Here is a 16,785-nt window from a genome sequence, read left to right as displayed (position 1 = left end):
TTATTTCTAATTCCTAGTTAGGCGTTCCAGTTCCTCTGTGGAAGCAGAGCCATACAGACTTTGGAATCTGGGCTACTTTGAATTGTTCATTGTCTTTTTGAACCTCTATCCAGGTACAGAGAAGCGTTTCATAATGAATAGAGCCCTTCATAATGCAAGAGATACATGCTGCTTTTTAAAACCTAGAACATTAAGTAGAACTTTTGACCTTGTTATAAGTAGCCTAGCAGATACTCATTACATATACTACATACAATATTTTTTGGGGGGCATGCTTATTATCTAATGAGAGTACTTGAAAAAGGCAATTAATTACACATTTTAATATATATATATATATATATATATATATATATATATATTTTTTTTTTTTTTTTTCTCTCTCTCTTTAAAAGGTACTGTCCCAATGTACTAAGCTTTTCTGTGATAGTAAGTTCCTTGGAGAATATTTAGCAAATAGTTTGAAAAACATATAACTGATTGCCTTCCAAGCAACAGGGCATTTTATCTGCGAATGAGAAATTCACTGCTTTTTAGAGTCTGCAGTATCATTTTCAGAACAACTGTGTTCTGATATTTTTTCCCATGCTTACATCATTTTATTGCTAAAACTCTCTTATGTGGACACTTAAAAATTTGAAAATGTAAATTTCTAGACTTCCTTTGGACTTTCCCAAAAGAAGATAATTGGTTGGCTTTGGCCTGTTAAAAATCTTAAAAGGACAACATTTTAAAAATATTGGTTTGTGAGAACAACTAGCTTTCAAGAGGATAGATTTCACCTAGACTTTTACAAAAAACTTTAATTAGTGTATAAGTTGAATATTAAGTGTCAAGATCTAGAAAGAACAACCAACTCTGCCTTTATTCCACTGAAATAAACTCATTTCCCCAAAAGCTTTTTCCCATGATGGTTACCAATCCAAATTTAGAAATAAGCTGAACTTAATAGCAGATCTGCCAATTACTGTATTTCAAAGCATTAAACTAGGTTAACAAAAGGCACATACATATTTAATCACATTGCTCTCATAAAATTTTAAAAATAATTTTTGTGATACAAAAATATAATTTTTTTTCTCATTACTTTAAATTTTTGTGTATGTGTTTTATAGTGCTTGTACTAATGTAATGTAAGCACATTATCACATTTAAATGAAGAACCACCAGGGATGTGTCAAACATTGTGTTGATAGGTTTCTGGCCCAAACAGTTTGGAATCCACTGACTAGCAAATTGAACTCCTTGTTTTTAAGTTAAGTTCCAACTTTGAAATTGCTCTTCCATTGGCACACTAAGCACAAATACTGCACGTACTAACCCAGAAAAACAAACCTATCCCCTGCTGGAAGAAGCCTTCCACGACCACTCTCCCAGAACCAGGCGCCCCCACACCGCCCTAAGCCACCGGCGAGGCCTGGAACCCAGGAACCCGTGGGGCAGGCTCCTCCCAGGGTCCCGCACGGGGCTTTCCGAGGCAGAGATAGCACAGGCCTGAGCAACGTGCAATCTGTTGTGAGTCACGGGCCCGGAAGCCTTGCCCGATCAGGCGGAGGAGCATCCACAAAGCAGAAACAGTAGACGCAGCAGCTGCAGCGACAGCAAGAATCTCGCAGGTACAGCTGGGGAGGCATTGGGGTCCTCGGGTTTCCCCAGCCCTTCTGCCCTAGAGCCCCGTGGAGCGTGGGAGTGGGATGGAGGGAGGAAGACCAGGGCGGAGAAAGAGGAGAGCACTAGGAGACGTCGGCGGGAGGGAACCGGGCAGCGGGGCTGTGGGGCAGCGGGGATCAGCCAGGCACCAGCGCGCCCGGGGTCGCACCCCGATGTCCGCGCTGCCCGGGCTCTAACCAGAGCCTGGACGGAGGCCGAGATCCTGGAACCTCTAACCAGAGCCTGGTCGGAGGCCGAGATCCTGGGACGTGGGCGGGAGCGCAGACCCGCTCGGGGTCACCTGCTTGTTTCCCCACTGTCGTGTCCCCACCCTCTCCTGACGCCGCTGCTCTGCGATTTGCCAGCGGTGGGGAGTGGCAGGGAAAGCAGCCAGTGGGGTTGGGGCTTGGGGTTGGTGGGCGGGACTTGGGGAGCAGGACTGGGAGGAGCCGCGGGTGCAGTCGGAACCCTCGGCTGCGACTTGGAGCTTCCCGGGAATTTTGTGGCGCCTTGGGGCAAGTTCTAGGGAAGTGCGGGGTCTGAGCTACCTCCAGCACAAACGCCGGGCTCCTGCGGCAGCAGCTGGTAGACTGTACCTTCCCTTCCTTGCTTCCTTTCCTCCCTCCCTTCGTCTTTCATTTTCCTCCTTGATCACTTCCCTTCAACTTAAACTGCACCGTCCCCTCCACCTGCGGTACCCGGGTCTGAACTCGTGCCTCTTGCGGACCAGCACACTAGGCGAGCGCTCTACCCTGAGTTACGTCCCTGGTATCCCCCACCCCCCACCTGGCGGGCCACCAAATCCTTCTTCACCAACCTCCCCCTTAGGTTGTAGCCACAGAAGCCCTTTTGTTACTTAAAATAGTTCCTCACTCCCCAGGTACCCCTCTTCAGCCTTTAGCTCTGTGCTCCTGTGCGGAGGGCACTGCTGACCCCCTCACCAAGGGCTGCTTTCTCCTCCCCTGTAACTTCCCGGTGGTTTCCAACTGTGTGTAATGATGCTGTGTATTATGGACCTCCCACAGACACACCTCCCAGTTCTCCCAGTACATCCCTGATTTCTGGGTCATAGTCTCTTTTTTCTTCCTTTTACTACCTTTAAATATAGGGGAACCCCCCATTAATTAAGTGAATTTGTCCTCGGGCATCTCCACTAACCACTGTTCTGAGTCGTTTCATCCATTCTCATAGACTGTCCTGGAATCAGGATGTTGATGACTCCCAGCTTCTTGTGCCAGAGCTTGTACTCACCGAGTGGCCTACCTATATGTCCAAACATCCCTGGCTGTCCTCGTTACAGGTCCACTTGGTATGGTATGCTCCCTGCCTCTCCAGTGGAATGTATGACCTTCCCCATTCCAGTGTGTCTCCTCATATAAGCTTCTTATGAATTTGGAGGGTGCGCTCAGAATGATCCTGGCCTCCTGCTCCTCCTGCCTGTGTGGGCAGTCCTCTGCGGGCCCTTCCCTCTCCCTCTTCTCCAGCACAGGTGTTTCCTCCACACAGGAGTCACTAGTCCGTGGTAGTGGTCTTCCAGCACGTTCCCCAGCCCTTTTCCTCACCAAATAGTGAGCCATGTCATTTTTCTAAAAGCCCAACCTACTCCTTAAGATATTTATTTAAAAACCACCTGTGGCTGTCCAGACCCTAGCCCCAGTCCAGACTCTAAGGCTAGCACATGGGACCCATTTTGCCTCCCCCCCTCCAGCAGATCCACTCCTTGGGCCCCTGCACTACCATGCTCTTCCTGCTGCATTCTTCACACCTGCCAATCCTGAGAGAGACATTCCCCCTTTACACTGCCTACAAAACACCTGCCCAGACTTTCAGAGCAGCTTCTCTGCAAAGTATTCCCAGGCTTCTATGGAGAACTTGTCCCACTTTTTGGGGGGGATTCCATAGCACTTTGAAAGTTTCCAGTTATAGAGCACCTGGACAACTTACAGGCATGCATTTCAGTATGTGTGTCTCCTCCTGGTCAGTGATTATTACAATTATGCTTCATTTCCTTCTCCCTAAGAATGTGGGGATGGTTCTATTGAATGCTCTTTGAATACATGCACTGTGTGATGTGTGGAGGGGGAGGGGTTTTGGAAAGCAGAATTTGAAGTGTTCAAGGGTCTCAGGAGGACAACCATGTCACATACTTGGAAGCAGAAGGCTTGTTTCTGAGGTCTACTGTCATTTTTCCTGTGAGTCCTATAGATAGTATGTAATTGTTCTTGTTTTCATTTGTTCAGCTATGAAAGGAACACTAGCTTAATATCAATGTATTTTATTGGCTGGAAATCAAAACTTTTCCTTGCTGTGTTTTTGTGACAATCTAATTGTAGCACTTGAACCTAATACTATTGTTTAGCATTACATTGAAATTAATTCCTTTTTAGATGTATTGGACAAGGTCTGTTTTGTTTCAGTTTTCAACCTTTTCAAAAACTTTAATGTACAGATGAGATTGAGCCCCAGAAGAAGAGGAGGGAAGTGATTCTGTTAGCTGGTCTCTGCACCTGCCTGCCTGTTGGCATGAGCAGGATCATGCACCTGTGTGGGGGTGAGCCAGTATGTGTGTAGCTGTATGGGGTAGATATGGATAGGAAATGCTACACTACTGACCAGCACCTGAATGTTAAGAAGGGATGGAGGTGAGGAATTGAGATGAAGGAAGAGGAAAGACGGAAGAAACCAGAAGTAGGAATTTACAATTAGGAGCAATTAAAATGTAAACGAGGTTGATGCAATAGTTTAATTCGCTTCCTTTTCCTGTTCGACAAGATAATCTCTCTCTCTCTCTCTCTCTCTCTCTCTCTCTCTCTCTCTCACACACACACACACACACACACAGACACACACACACACATATGCATGCACACACAGTCACCACCCTAAAATCATGACTGCCTCACCTGGAGTCCAAAGCTCTCATGCTAAGGTAGGATCAAATCCAAATTTATTTCTGACTGTCATATCCAGTTTACCTAATTCTTTATTTTCATTTGTTGGATGCCAGTGTCTGGTGGGCACATTTTATGTGGTGTGAATATTGCTTTCTGTTTCCTTGTTTCTGAAGCATCATCCAGTGTAACTGAGGCTGTCTGTGTAGGGCTGGAGGTGGCCTGAAGCAGGCTGGATGCTGCTTTGCTAGGGGGTGGCCCACGGTGGCAGACACCAGCCTCCCAACATCTGCAACCCTCAGTGTAAGTTCTGGGGAGGTTTTATGATGGGGGGACAGTGAGGAACTGTGACTTTTTTTTCTCAAGTAAATGGCCTACTAAGTACGGAGCACTGTTATACAGAGTATGCCACTCTGTCGTTTCTTGGTTGACATTTTCACCCATTTATTTCAGATTTTGGAGAATCTGTACTGGTTTGGGTTGTTTAACCCAAACCCAAGTGTAAAGGTTGTTGCCTTTACACTTTCTAAACTACAACCACACTTCAAAAAATTCAGAGACACCCTTCTTAAAAATACTTTAGGAGGGCTGGAGATGTGGCTCAAGTGGTAGCGCGCTCGCCTGGCATGCGTGCGGCCAGGGTTCGATCCTCAGCACCACATACAAACAAAGATGTTGTGTCCGCCGAAAACTAAAAAATAAATATTAAAATTCTCTCTCTCTCTCTCTAAAAAAAAAAATACTTTAGGAGACACTTTAAAGATGCTTCCATAGAGATGCTCTGTTGTCTAGTTCTTCCTCTCCTTCCCCCAGGACCACCCACCTAGCTCCCCTTTTTCTGTGTCTCTGAGACCCACAAGATCTGCCCCAATGGAGTAAGATTTCAAAGCTACCCATACAAGGGACCTCTTGGTCCAACAGGAACTGGAATGAGACACATCACAAGGTGACCGATCTGTTTGTAGACATGAACACGTGTGATGATTTGGATCTCTAGATGGAACTTCCAGTACTTTCCATTTTGCTTATTTGCCTAACCTTCTAAACTGGGACTTATTTTTCTTGTTTGACTTTATTTTTTTTTGAATTAAAAATGTACATGCTTATGAAAAAAAAAAGGATAATATAACAGAAGAAAAGTGCTTGTAGAGTCATGAGATCATGGGCCATGATTTGTTCTTTTATTTTCCAAACTCTCCTTAATTATAACAAGAAGGAAGTTCAGGAGAAATGAGACAAGTGGATGAACTTGAATATCTTATGGAATAGACTGGGTTTCAATAAGGTTTAATAGAAATTAATAATGAATTAGTGCAGGACACAATAATTTTCTGAAGTTGTAATAATTAATAATAACCAATAGTGAATTTTTATCCTTTGCAGTAATGTGCCTGAATAAGTTAGGCTCCTGCCTTCCACAGAATATGGCTGCTAGCAGCCCTGCCCTCATTGATGGTTGCATTTCAAAGGAATGGACCCCCGGTCCCTGATAAATAAGATGCACAATTACAGATTGTCTAAAGGAATGTTAGGATTGAGGCAGGAAGAGACCTGGCTAGTGTGTTTATTTAATCAAGTTTAGCCTAATTACTGTTTAGTCACCTTGGGCAAGACAGATCCCAAATCAGTGCATCTAATGCACAGTGTTTGCACAACGACTTGAGATTTGGGCTTCATATTTTGTGTGTGTATGTGTAAAAATCTCTATATTACATATGATATTGTATTATAATAAAACATTTTCATACTGTATAAGATTATATTTCAATTGAGCTCTTTCTGTAGCTTGCTCTGCCCAGTTTCAGAAGCTCTTGTGGAAAATAGTGCATCTTTCTGAAACCACCCAGATTCGAAGTAGATTTTTTATCTTCCCATTTTTATAGGTCCAACTATCCCAAACACACCCTCCAAACTTGGTGAAATATATCTAGCCATTTCCACAAGACATGATGACAGGAATGCAGTTTTTATTCACTAGGAGTTATTTGATTCTTAGAAGATTCTGCGTACTTTATGCTGGAGACCACAAGCTGAAAGAGAAGTAGCAGTAATGTGGGGGCTTTGTGTAATGATGAAGGGTGCAGGCCCTGGAATCAAAATGTAGGCTCAGCAAGATGATCCACGGGAAGCACTGAGAACAGTGCCTGGCAAGGACCCTGCTGGCCATGGTCACACTGAGGGATGAGGGACTAAGCAGATTTTGGAGGGTGTCCCGGCCCTGATTTTCAAGAATGGTATCAGTGAGAATGGGCCACTCACTATTGGATATTTTGTGGAAAAAAACTAAAACCAAGACCCCCACAATGTCTTAGTCTTCTATTGGCACTGTGACACCTTCCTACAAAGTTAGTGGCTGCAACACCATGAATTTATTGTCTTATCGTTCTAAGGGTCATAAATTCAAAATGGTACCCAGAACTGTTTGTGCCTTCTCTCCTTCCTGATTTCCTTCTTCCTTCCCTCTTTTCTCCCTCCCTCCTTCCTCCTGGAGGCCCCAGGGATATCTGTTCTCTTCCTTTTCTGTCTTCTGGAGGCAGCCAAATTCCTTGCTCACTGGACTTGCATCCATCTGACTTCTGCTTCTGTCCTCAGGTCTCATTCTCCGACGCTGATCCTCCTGACTCCTTCATCTTATGAAAGCCCTCCAATTCCACTAAAGTCACCTGGATGATCCAGGATAATCTCCACATCCAGAACCCTTAATTTAATCACATTTGCAAAGTCCCTACTGCCAGGTAAGAGGAGGTAGTCATGGACTGAAGATGGGGAGCAGGGGTCCTGGGGATGCAGTTGCTCACCTGGCATGCCTAGTGTCCACAGATGGGTACTGATGAGGGTGTGGCTCCAGGAGGGCTTGATTGATGTGCCTCTGTTCTGCATTTGGTCCAGACCTTCCGGATGGATGATATCAGTGAAGCAAATGGCACTTTTGCCATCACCTTACTCAAAATGTTGGGTGAAAAGGACAAATCACGGAACGTATTCTTCTCCCCTCTGAGCATCTCCTCTGCCCTGGGCATGGTCTACCTGGGGGCAAAAGGAAACACCTCAGTCCAGATGTCCCAGGTATGCATGCCTGCTGGAGAAAAGCAAAATAACAAGACAAGGAAGACAGGGTTCTTTTTTTTTTTTTCCCCGTCATACAACTGATCTTTCTTACTCTCACTCCAGCTGGTGGAAGCCAGGGTAGCCAGTAGGCGGGGGAGGGTCCTGGGGCTATGCCTACTGGGGCAGACAGGGGAGAAAACTGAATGGAGTAGGATGGGTCTTGTCCTCTGATGTTTATGGGAGAAATCAAGCTATAAAGTTATTTTCTTCAAATAAAGGGATCAAATATTCTAGTGAAATCACATCTTTGATAAATAAGGTTAACTATAACTGTGTCTCACAAAGGAAAAAAATTCAACCTTGTTATATTTAAAACTTTTGATAACATTATGTTTTAAATAGAAGTACAGCTGTATAAATGGGCTTCTTATTAAATGGATTATTTGTAGTGTATGCTTATGCAGAGCAGAAGAAAAATGTAACATAAATATGGATTTAGATCTTTTGGGGTTATTTAGAAGGAAGGCATAATCTGATTGACCCTAAATGGTATGGACACCCTAATCTATAAACAAGGTGGTGGCTAATACTTAAGGGACATTTTCCCACCATGTGGTGAAAACATTCCAGAAAATTGTCACATGGATGTCCCTTTGCCACTCACATCAGAGGTGTATGACAGTCTCTTGCAGTTGAGATCCCAGCTGAGATCCAACAGTGGTTGTTTCAACTCTCTGAGGGAGGCTCTGAACTGAGGTGACTGGGAGATACAGGAAAACCCTTGCTTATCACTGTGACTTGACTTGTAAATCAATCTGATCTGGAGAACTTCTGTAAAATTGCAGAGGAAACATTTTTTGTTTTTATTTGTACTCTTATTTTGCAATCGCTGGGTCATATTAGATTCATCCCAGCTACTTATTTTTTATGTTCTACCTCCTTCCTGGGTTAATGCATGCTTCTTTCCTGGCATGGATAAATCTGCTATACCAGTGGCTCTCACCCAGGTGGGGATTTTGCCTCCCTAGGGACACTTGGTGAGGTCTGAAGAGTTTTAGTTTTCTTAGTGTAGAGATGCTACCGCCCTCTAGTGGTCGGAAGCCAGAAATGTTGCAAAACATGCTACAAAGCACAGGGGTAGCTACTACCAAGAGTTATCAGGCTCCAAATGTCAATAGTGCCAAGTTGAAGCCCCTGCACAATTAAAGCAATTAAGAAAGAGACCTGTAAGACGTTCAGTCCAGAATTCTGCTTGGAAATACCTCTTTGGGGCAGTATACTGCCATTTTAAATATACTTCCTTTCTACTCCCAGGCTCTCTGTTTGAACAGAGATGGAGATGTTCACCAAGGTTTCCAGTCACTTCTCACTCATGTCAACAAACCTGACACTCAGTATGTGCTCAGAACTGCCAGCCGACTCTTTGGAGAAAAAACGTGTGATTTTCTTTCGGTAAGTAGTATTCACACATTGATGAAAGCAAACTGAAAATAAGAAACTACAGAAGACCAGAGAATGAAGAACTCTACCACCTTAAAAGTGTGCTTAGAATTACATGTCTGCAGTTATAATTCTGAATTTTACTTTATGCCACTACGCATAATCCACAATGCTTCTGGATTATGTCTTTTTAAATTAGTTCTGATATATCTCTCCCTGAAGCCAGAGTCAGTACTTCCATCCTCCTACACCCAGATGTTTTCTCCCCCTTCCCCATCTCTGAGAGACAGCATCATGTGCTGGACAAAGCTCCTCTGCAGTGAGTTCCACCTATGTTCATTGAGCTGATTTCTGCTGAGGTGGCCTCTCAAGGTCTCTTAAACTGGCTCCCTTCTCAATCACCACTGGCGATGCTTAGGTTTGGATTTATTGTATCTTTCATGTTACCATCCACTCCTCCTGACTGGCCTTGCAAGTCTTTCCAGGCCCTTTTGATTGTCTCATAAATCTACTTTCTTTCTAAAGTGAAAATCTATTCACACTTCAGCATTTGATTCCAGAGTTCCCTGGTCTACTCTGAGCCCGACATAACACAATAAGTGAGCTCCAAAAAATTATGCCACAGAATATGCAAAGTGAGGCTGCCTTGAGGTTAATGAACAATCAGGGCAAGTGTGGCCATCTGATTGGCACAGAGTTCCAAGGATTCTTATCCAACATTCAGATATACCTTGGTCCTGGCTGCCATCTGATGGTGTCATGCAGAAGTTGTCTGCTCTGGACTCACCTATCACTGGAGGTGATTCTGGATCTCAGAAATCTTCTGGTGAACCATCATTTATTTTTGAACATCCGTATGGTCTTTGAATATTGGGGACGTAGGGAACCAGTGTTCACCTCTTTCAATTGCTTGGCTCCTAAAATATTTGCGATGCTTAGAAGATGGGAGCTAGATGCTATATCTAAAAATAGATATTTGTCAGGAGAGTGATCTGGGATTTAATGTACTAGATACAAGCCTTTCCTGATTTGACTCCAGCTTATGTTTAAATTCCCTGAAATGCACAAACATACAGACACAGTCACATGCACACACGTTTATGTACACACATGCATGCACATATTCACACTCACTTGCTCATGTGCACACACACTAATCCAAAACTAGCACACTCCTCTCCCAGAGGACTTTCCTTGCTCCATATTCTCCCAATCAACCATAATGTCCTAGACCTAAAATGCTTTTTCATTATTTGTCCAATTGTAGATCTGATTTCTTGACAACTTAGTTCCTGTCAATCATTCAACAAATATTTCAAACACTGGTTGGTACTGGCAATGTGGAAATGTAGAGTTGGACTGCCTACTGGGGTAAACAGAAAATCAAAGTCAATGCAGAGTATTTGACAGGGATGTTCCTGGGCTGTTTGGTGCAAGGGTGGTGACAGTCTTCACATCTTGTAAATGTCTGTGTTTGGACTCTCTCTTATCAGGCAGTGGGCCATCTCATCAGGCACCAAGTCTCCACCTGGTGTCCAACACCTAGCAGAAAGCTAGGCACAGAGTAGGTGGTCCACACATTTATGGTAATTTCATGAACACATCTTAAAATACAGCATGACCTCTGGAAGCATGTATGATACAAACACGTTAAGAGGGAAAAGAAATTTCATTCACAGTTGTGGGCACCGCTGTTGAATCAGGTCAAACTCAGCGTTGTGTGTTTGTAGACCTTCAAGGAGTCCTGTCAGAAGTTCTATCAGGCAGAGCTGGAGGAGCTGTCCTTTGCTCAAGATACTGAAGAATGCAGGAAGCACATCAATGACTGGGTGTCAGAGAAGACTGAAGGTAGGAGGCTTTAATGTAGGTGGACCTGGAGGTACCGTGCCAGGGGAGGCGGGACGGAACCTCCAGGGTGCTACCGCCATGACCCAGTTACTAGAGGCTTCTTTGTGTGCTTTCTGGGTTTTCAGGCCAATGATGCATTTCTGTTGTTTCTCTTGGGCTTACCACATTACAAATTAGGGTTAACAAAGTGAAATAAACTTCATGTTGGGATTTCAGACTCCATGCTCCACATTGTGCTGGAAAATCCCCAATAAATGCTTCTTTGGGGGGCCTGCTTATCTTCTCCCAGGGAGACCCTGGCCATGAGCTGATGCAGATGATATTCAGTTAGATTGCAGCTTAGAGACATCAGTTCCCGGTGTCACATGACCTCCCTGTGGTACCTGAACTAGTTTTTTTTTTCCTTAAAATATACACTTATATAGTTTATTAAACTGAATAATAATATATAACACATACAATTATACCCAATTATACTTTATTATAATAACAAATAACTATGAATTTGTCCCCTTCCTTAAGTGACACATCATTTAACTTGAATAAAAATGGACAATAATGAGTAGGAATTTCTTAAAAGAACAGAGGTATGGAAGTAAAAATTGTTATGGAAAACAAGAAAAGTCCCATATCCAGAATAGGTAGGCTCTATTTTATTAATTCTTTGAAATTGTTGAGACTTGACTTTTAGCCTAAGCAGTTTTATAAACAATCACTTTTATCAATGTTTTCAGGATGAATGTACCACTTTTAGTTTACAGCTTTTTGATTGTGTCACTCTTAATTTTGGCATCTTTGGGGCAGGTTAAAATCTCCAACTATGATTGTGTACTTTTCAATTTTTCTCTGTAAGTCTATGAATTTTTACCTTATAGATTTTGAAGTAATCCTATTAGGCAAATATAACTTCTAACCTGTAGCTACTTTCTTTTCATTTTTGAAGTTATTCATTTTATCCATGATGTCTATTGTTTACAAAAATTATTATTGTTAACTTTTATTTGGTATTTGCTTGATAGATTTTCTCCATCAACTTGCTGGAGGGGCTGGTGGATCCCCTCTGTTGTTGGGACAACTCAACTTGGCTCCCTCTATTCCATCCCCCAGTTCCTCTGTCCCATTCACTCCTCTGAGATGGCCTGACCTCTACCACCCGCAGGTGTATATTCCCCATCCTTTGGGAGATTTGAAGGTTGGCTCAGAGCAGTGGTTCTCAGCCAGGGGTGGTTCTCGCTCCAGGAGATGAGATGGTTAAGACATTTTCAGTTGTCACAATCGCTGAAAATACTGCCGGTTCAACATTCTATGATGCACAGGACAAAGACGTATCCTGCCCAGGATGGCAGTAATGATGCATTATGTCAATAATGATGCTGAGATATTACCATGCTAGGGTCAGTCAAGAGCCCACAGTGAAAATGAAAACTCCGGTTATTTTCTCAGCTCACCCACTGGCCACTAGTGTGAACTTGGCACAAAACAGGGCACATGCTCTGATCCTGAATTTCTGTATCTAGAAACTGAGGGTAAAAACCAAAGTTACAAATACACACGTCAAGATGGTTCTTTAGGGATAACTGCTGCACTGGGTGTGAAAGACAGACCTGGCCTGGCTCCTCACCAGCCCTGGGCTTCATATGTCCAGGGGTTGAAGAAGAGTGTGTATGATCCCCCAAATCACTAGAAACTTTTCTTGTATTCTTCACAGGCAAGATTTCAGAGTTGCTGGGTCCTGGGACAGTCGATTCACTGACTAAGTTGGTCCTTGTGAATGCCATGTACTTCAAGGGAAAGTGGAATGAGCAATTTGACAGGAAGTACACAAGAGGGATGCCCTTTAAAACCAACCAGGTAGGGACATATTTTCCGATGTACTGCTACTTCTTTAAAGCATATGATGAATGGAAAACTGAATAATTTATGTCATGCCATCTTGGTTCTTAATCTATTTCAGAATGAATTTAATACCCCCTCCCATATGTCTTTAATTGGACTGGGAGAAAAACTAAAATAATTGTATTGATAGTTCTGTTTTTACATACATACTGACACTGTCTATATTTACTTATGATACCTTTCTGCAATGTCAGTGGCAGTGATCTCTATTTATTGCCTTGGAATTCTTGACCATACAGTTCTGAACAAAAGAAAAAAGTCTCAGCTGATATTAAAGTTAACTTTGAAAACAATTTTTTGCCTTTCCCTTTAAATATGGTAATGGCTAAGGTCAATACTTGTTACCTAGGAATCTGACCTTCATTAAATTGACCTCCTGATAACAGCATATTGCCCAAAGATATGAAAGTAAGCATATATTTAAAGCAAGCTTTAAAAATGCCTGACCTTATACATCTTGTCAAGTTCCCCTCCCCAAGAAAACCAAAGCCATAAAGTAAATTATGTAACTGGGCAACTTTTAGAGTAAAAATATAATTCCCTTTGGCCTATTCATCTTTTCTAGCCAGATCCTTCAGCCCCATAGCTGAATATTAGTTCATGCTCCTCTTAACTTGGAGAAATAATTTTTAATTATAAGGTCCATGGGAGTGCTTCTCTATGGAACTTCTCAAAAGAGCAAACACAATTTCTTCCAAAAATAATGTACTCTTTTATGTCCTTCTGCATTCATCAAACTGTTCTCTCTCACCTGGTAATAATACTTGTTTGGGGGAACAATAGCCTGTTCTGCTCAACACTGAGATACACTAATGGAGATTTGACTTCTAACAGCATAAATGCATGGGAATAATAATTATCTTATACTTCTCTAGAGTTCTCTGAGTTAAATATATATTATTTTGATGAATTGTGCTTATTTTTAAGTATCTAACTTTTAATTTCATGTTTTTGCTAGGAGCAGAAAACAGTGCAGATGATGTTTAAACAAGCCAGATTTAATTTGGGGTACGTGGAGGACGTGCACACCCAGGTCCTGGAACTGCCCTATGCAGAGGAGGAGCTGAGCATGATCATTCTGCTTCCCGATGACAGCACTGACCTTGCCACGGTGAGCCCTGGGCAGCCAGTCTGTGTCTGTGGATTCCAGATGAGTCCATTTCTTCAAGTCCATCTGCCAGATGGCATTTGAAGTTCCAGTTATGGATTATTACAAGTGGTGCTGGGGAACACAGATGCATGTCTTTTGGTGAATGTGTATACTCATTTCTTTTGAGTATATGTCTAGGAGTGGACGAGTATTGATGAAGCTACAATAGCATTCTTTATTCTAAAGGGCAGGATTGGAACCCTGAGAACCCGGTAACTCTTGGACGAAAGTCCTGGAAGAAGGGTAGGGATTGGACTGAGCAGTGTTTCTCAAATGTTAATGGGCATATGAACCTTCTGGGGATCTTGTTCAAATGCAGATGTTGACCCAGTGGACTGTGCTTTGAGACTGCTGTTCTTGCAAGGTTCCAGGTGGAGCAGATGCTACTGATTAACAGACCACACGCTGAATAGGAAGGGTCTAAAGTGCAGGTGAGGGATTTACCTTAGATAGGAGGAGAGAAGAATTTTCTCATGATAGAACAGAAACAGTCCAGGAAAAGAGAAGTAAACTGGGAAGGTAAGAGGTGCAGGATCCATTGTGTGTTGGTAAAATATCTCCCTGAGAGCTGGGAGTGGCCCTTGTTTTTAGTTTGCTGAGTCCCATGGAGTCAATATTTCCATTCTGGCTGATAAGATCCAGTTCAGCATACCAGTGAACAGGAACGTGAGGGCGGGGCCACTGGATTTCCTCAACTTCTCTGTGGAATCAGAAAGGTATAGGCATTAGTCAAGAATGGATCTGTCATGGCCACCCCAAGGAGAAAGTTAGGAGAGCTTAGGAATAGAGCCAGAGTCAGAACCACTGTCCCTGGAAAGGGACACTCAGCTGGGCACCATTTGGTAAAGGAATGGGAGGTACAAATGGAAGCCAATGTCCTTCCTCCTTCCTTCCCTCCTTCCTCATGGATCAACACAATCAGTGATGAGTCTTGGAGGATTTGAAGCTGACTGATTATATGAATATGAATATGAATATAATTAATTGGTCATGTTTTTTCTAAAATGTCAAAAAATTTTTTAATATTTAAAATGAATTTAGTGAAGATTGTTTCCATTAATACTTCCTGTTTCTCTAAGGTGTTTTCTAGCTCTTCAACTCTTATATCCGTAAGACAGGGAAAAGATGGGATTTTGAGGGAACGCTTAGTATTTTTATAGCCAGAAAAACATCTGAAGATAGTGTTGGACAAGGACTCACCATTTAGCTCCATGTCATGGGGAGAGGGGTAATATGTGGGTGGTGGCCATAGGCTGTGTTCCTCTAGAGTTTAAGATTTGACCCTTTGCTTTTTCAGGTGGAAGAAGCGCTTACATATGAGAAGTTCAGAGCCTGGACAGATCCAGAAAACATGAAAAAAAGTAAAGTTCAAGTTTTCCTTCCCAGATTAAAGCTGGAGGAGAGCTATGACTTGGAGTCTTTCCTTCGCGCTTTAGGAATGACTGACGCATTTGAGGAAACCAAGGCCGACTTCTCTGGAATGTCAAATAAGAAGAACATACCTGTGTCCAAGGTTGCCCACAAGTGCTTTGTGGAGGTCAACGAGGAAGGCACCGAGGCAGCGGCAGCCACTGCGGTGGTCAGAAATGCCCGGAGTGTGAGAATAGAACCAAGATTCTGTGCGGACCACCCCTTCCTTTTCTTTATCAAGCACCATGAAACCAAGAGCATCTTGTTCTGTGGCAGGTTTTCTTCTCCGTAAAAAGGCGCAATTTCTGTACCTGCCCTCCTTTCCCCTCTGCCTGCTCTGCCTGAGTTAAAATTCCACCTGGCCACATTGGTGCAGTGGCTTGAATGCTGAAATAAAGCGTGTGTGCACCTGGTAGTTTGCAAACATCTTTGTGGAAGTCACCAGTGCCGTGCAGAGGGCAGAGGGTGGATCACGGAGGCCTCAGTGTGTGAAATTGGGCTGGGAACACTTAATTTGCATGATTGGGGTAACTTTTGATGTCTCTGCCCTCTCCTGATGTCCTTGTCCACTGTTTGTGAGCATCTCGGGGACTCGTGATCCAGCCCTCGGTGTGCTCTTCCATCCTGCCATGACCACCACTCTGCCCACCACCAAGGCCAGGCTAACCAGGGGACCCCAGGACACAGGCCCACTACACACAAAGCCATGGGTGACGCCTACAGAGTCAACCCTGGAGCCTCTCAGAGTCTCACTAACAGCTGAGATTGTGTCTGTCCCCCAGCAGAGTCACACAGTGTCTCACAGGGACTCATGGAAACAGCTCTTTGGGCACTTATTTGCACAAGCCTCAGATACGAGTACAGGGGCTCAGCAGTAGCATCAGGACTGGGCTGGGAGGCACGTCTCCTAAAAGTGCCCTGTGTTGTTCTCTTTCACTTCCCTCGGACTCATAATCCAAGTGTCAGAGGGACCTTCAAACCAGACAACTCTTAGAAGCCATCATACCTTTGATGAATCGTGCGTGCTCAGACATGAACCACACACTTCGGTTCAAGAAGGAACCTCTGACCATAAAGAATTTGTATTGTGACAACTCTGGAAATTACAGGGAAGCATACCAAAAAACTTAAGTCCTACTACTCAGCAGTCACTGTTGTTAATGATGCACATTGTTCCCTATTCTATGAAGGCAAATATTTTTGTGTGTGTGCACATGCAAGTGCGTGGGTGTGTGTGTATGTTACTAAAGATTGAACCCAGGGATGCTGTACCACAGAGCTACATACTCAGACCTTTTTTGTTTTGAAGTAGCATCTCACTAAGCTTCCCAGGCTGGCCTTGAACTTGCGATCTTCTGCAGCAGCCTCCCAAGTAACTGGAATTATAGCCCTTCACTACTGTGCCTGGCACAAATATAACCTTATAATTTTTGCACAAGTTAATCATAATTT

The 16,785-nt window shown here is 43.3% G+C and overlaps 1 protein-coding gene across 3 annotated transcripts; it reads left to right on the top strand.

The window, feature by feature from the left end:
• The first annotated feature begins 1,341 nt into the window (after window positions 1–1,341).
• On the top strand, window positions 1,342–15,748 carry LOC107139455 (serpin B8-like). Of its 3 annotated transcripts, XR_001503146.2 has the most exons (9): window positions 1,343–1,616; window positions 7,134–7,276; window positions 7,431–7,607; window positions 8,904–9,041; window positions 10,760–10,877; window positions 12,586–12,728; window positions 13,732–13,884; window positions 14,243–14,354; window positions 15,221–15,570. XR_001503146.2 is itself a non-coding variant. In XM_015482313.2 (8 exons), the coding sequence occupies exons 3-8, from the start codon at window positions 7,440–7,442 to the stop codon at window positions 15,623–15,625; spliced, it is 1,125 nt and encodes a 374-aa protein (XP_015337799.1). In that variant the 5' UTR covers window positions 1,342–1,616; window positions 7,134–7,276; window positions 7,431–7,439; the 3' UTR covers window positions 15,626–15,748. The 3 variants fall into 3 exon arrangements, 2 of the variants coding, with proteins under 2 accessions (XP_015337799.1, XP_048662066.1); XM_015482313.2 differs by lacking the exon at window positions 14,243–14,354 and having other exon boundaries at window positions 1,342–1,616; window positions 15,221–15,748; XM_048806109.1 differs by lacking the exons at window positions 1,343–1,616; window positions 14,243–14,354 and adding an exon at window positions 2,084–2,235 and having other exon boundaries at window positions 15,221–15,748.
• Window positions 15,749–16,785: the final 1,037 nt, after the last annotated feature.

Source organism: Marmota marmota, unplaced genomic scaffold (assembly GCF_001458135.2).
Source record: "Marmota marmota marmota unplaced genomic scaffold, marMar, whole genome shotgun sequence".
NCBI classification, from domain to species: Eukaryota; Metazoa; Chordata; class Mammalia; order Rodentia; family Sciuridae; genus Marmota; species Marmota marmota.
This window is presented reverse-complemented; position numbering and strand designations above follow the sequence as displayed.

Bases quoted from the DNA above. Each gene is read 5' to 3' on its own strand.
- LOC107139455 (XM_015482313.2), top strand. From the start codon at position 7,440: ATGGATGATATCAGTGAAGCAAATGGCACTTTTGCCATCACCTTACTC. The intron at 9,042-10,759 runs GTAAGTAGTATT...GTGTGTTTGTAG, and splicing joins AAACGTGTGATTTTCTTTCG to ACCTTCAAGGAGTCCTGTCA. The intron at 10,878-12,585 runs GTAGGAGGCTTT...TATTCTTCACAG, and splicing joins GGTGTCAGAGAAGACTGAAG to GCAAGATTTCAGAGTTGCTG.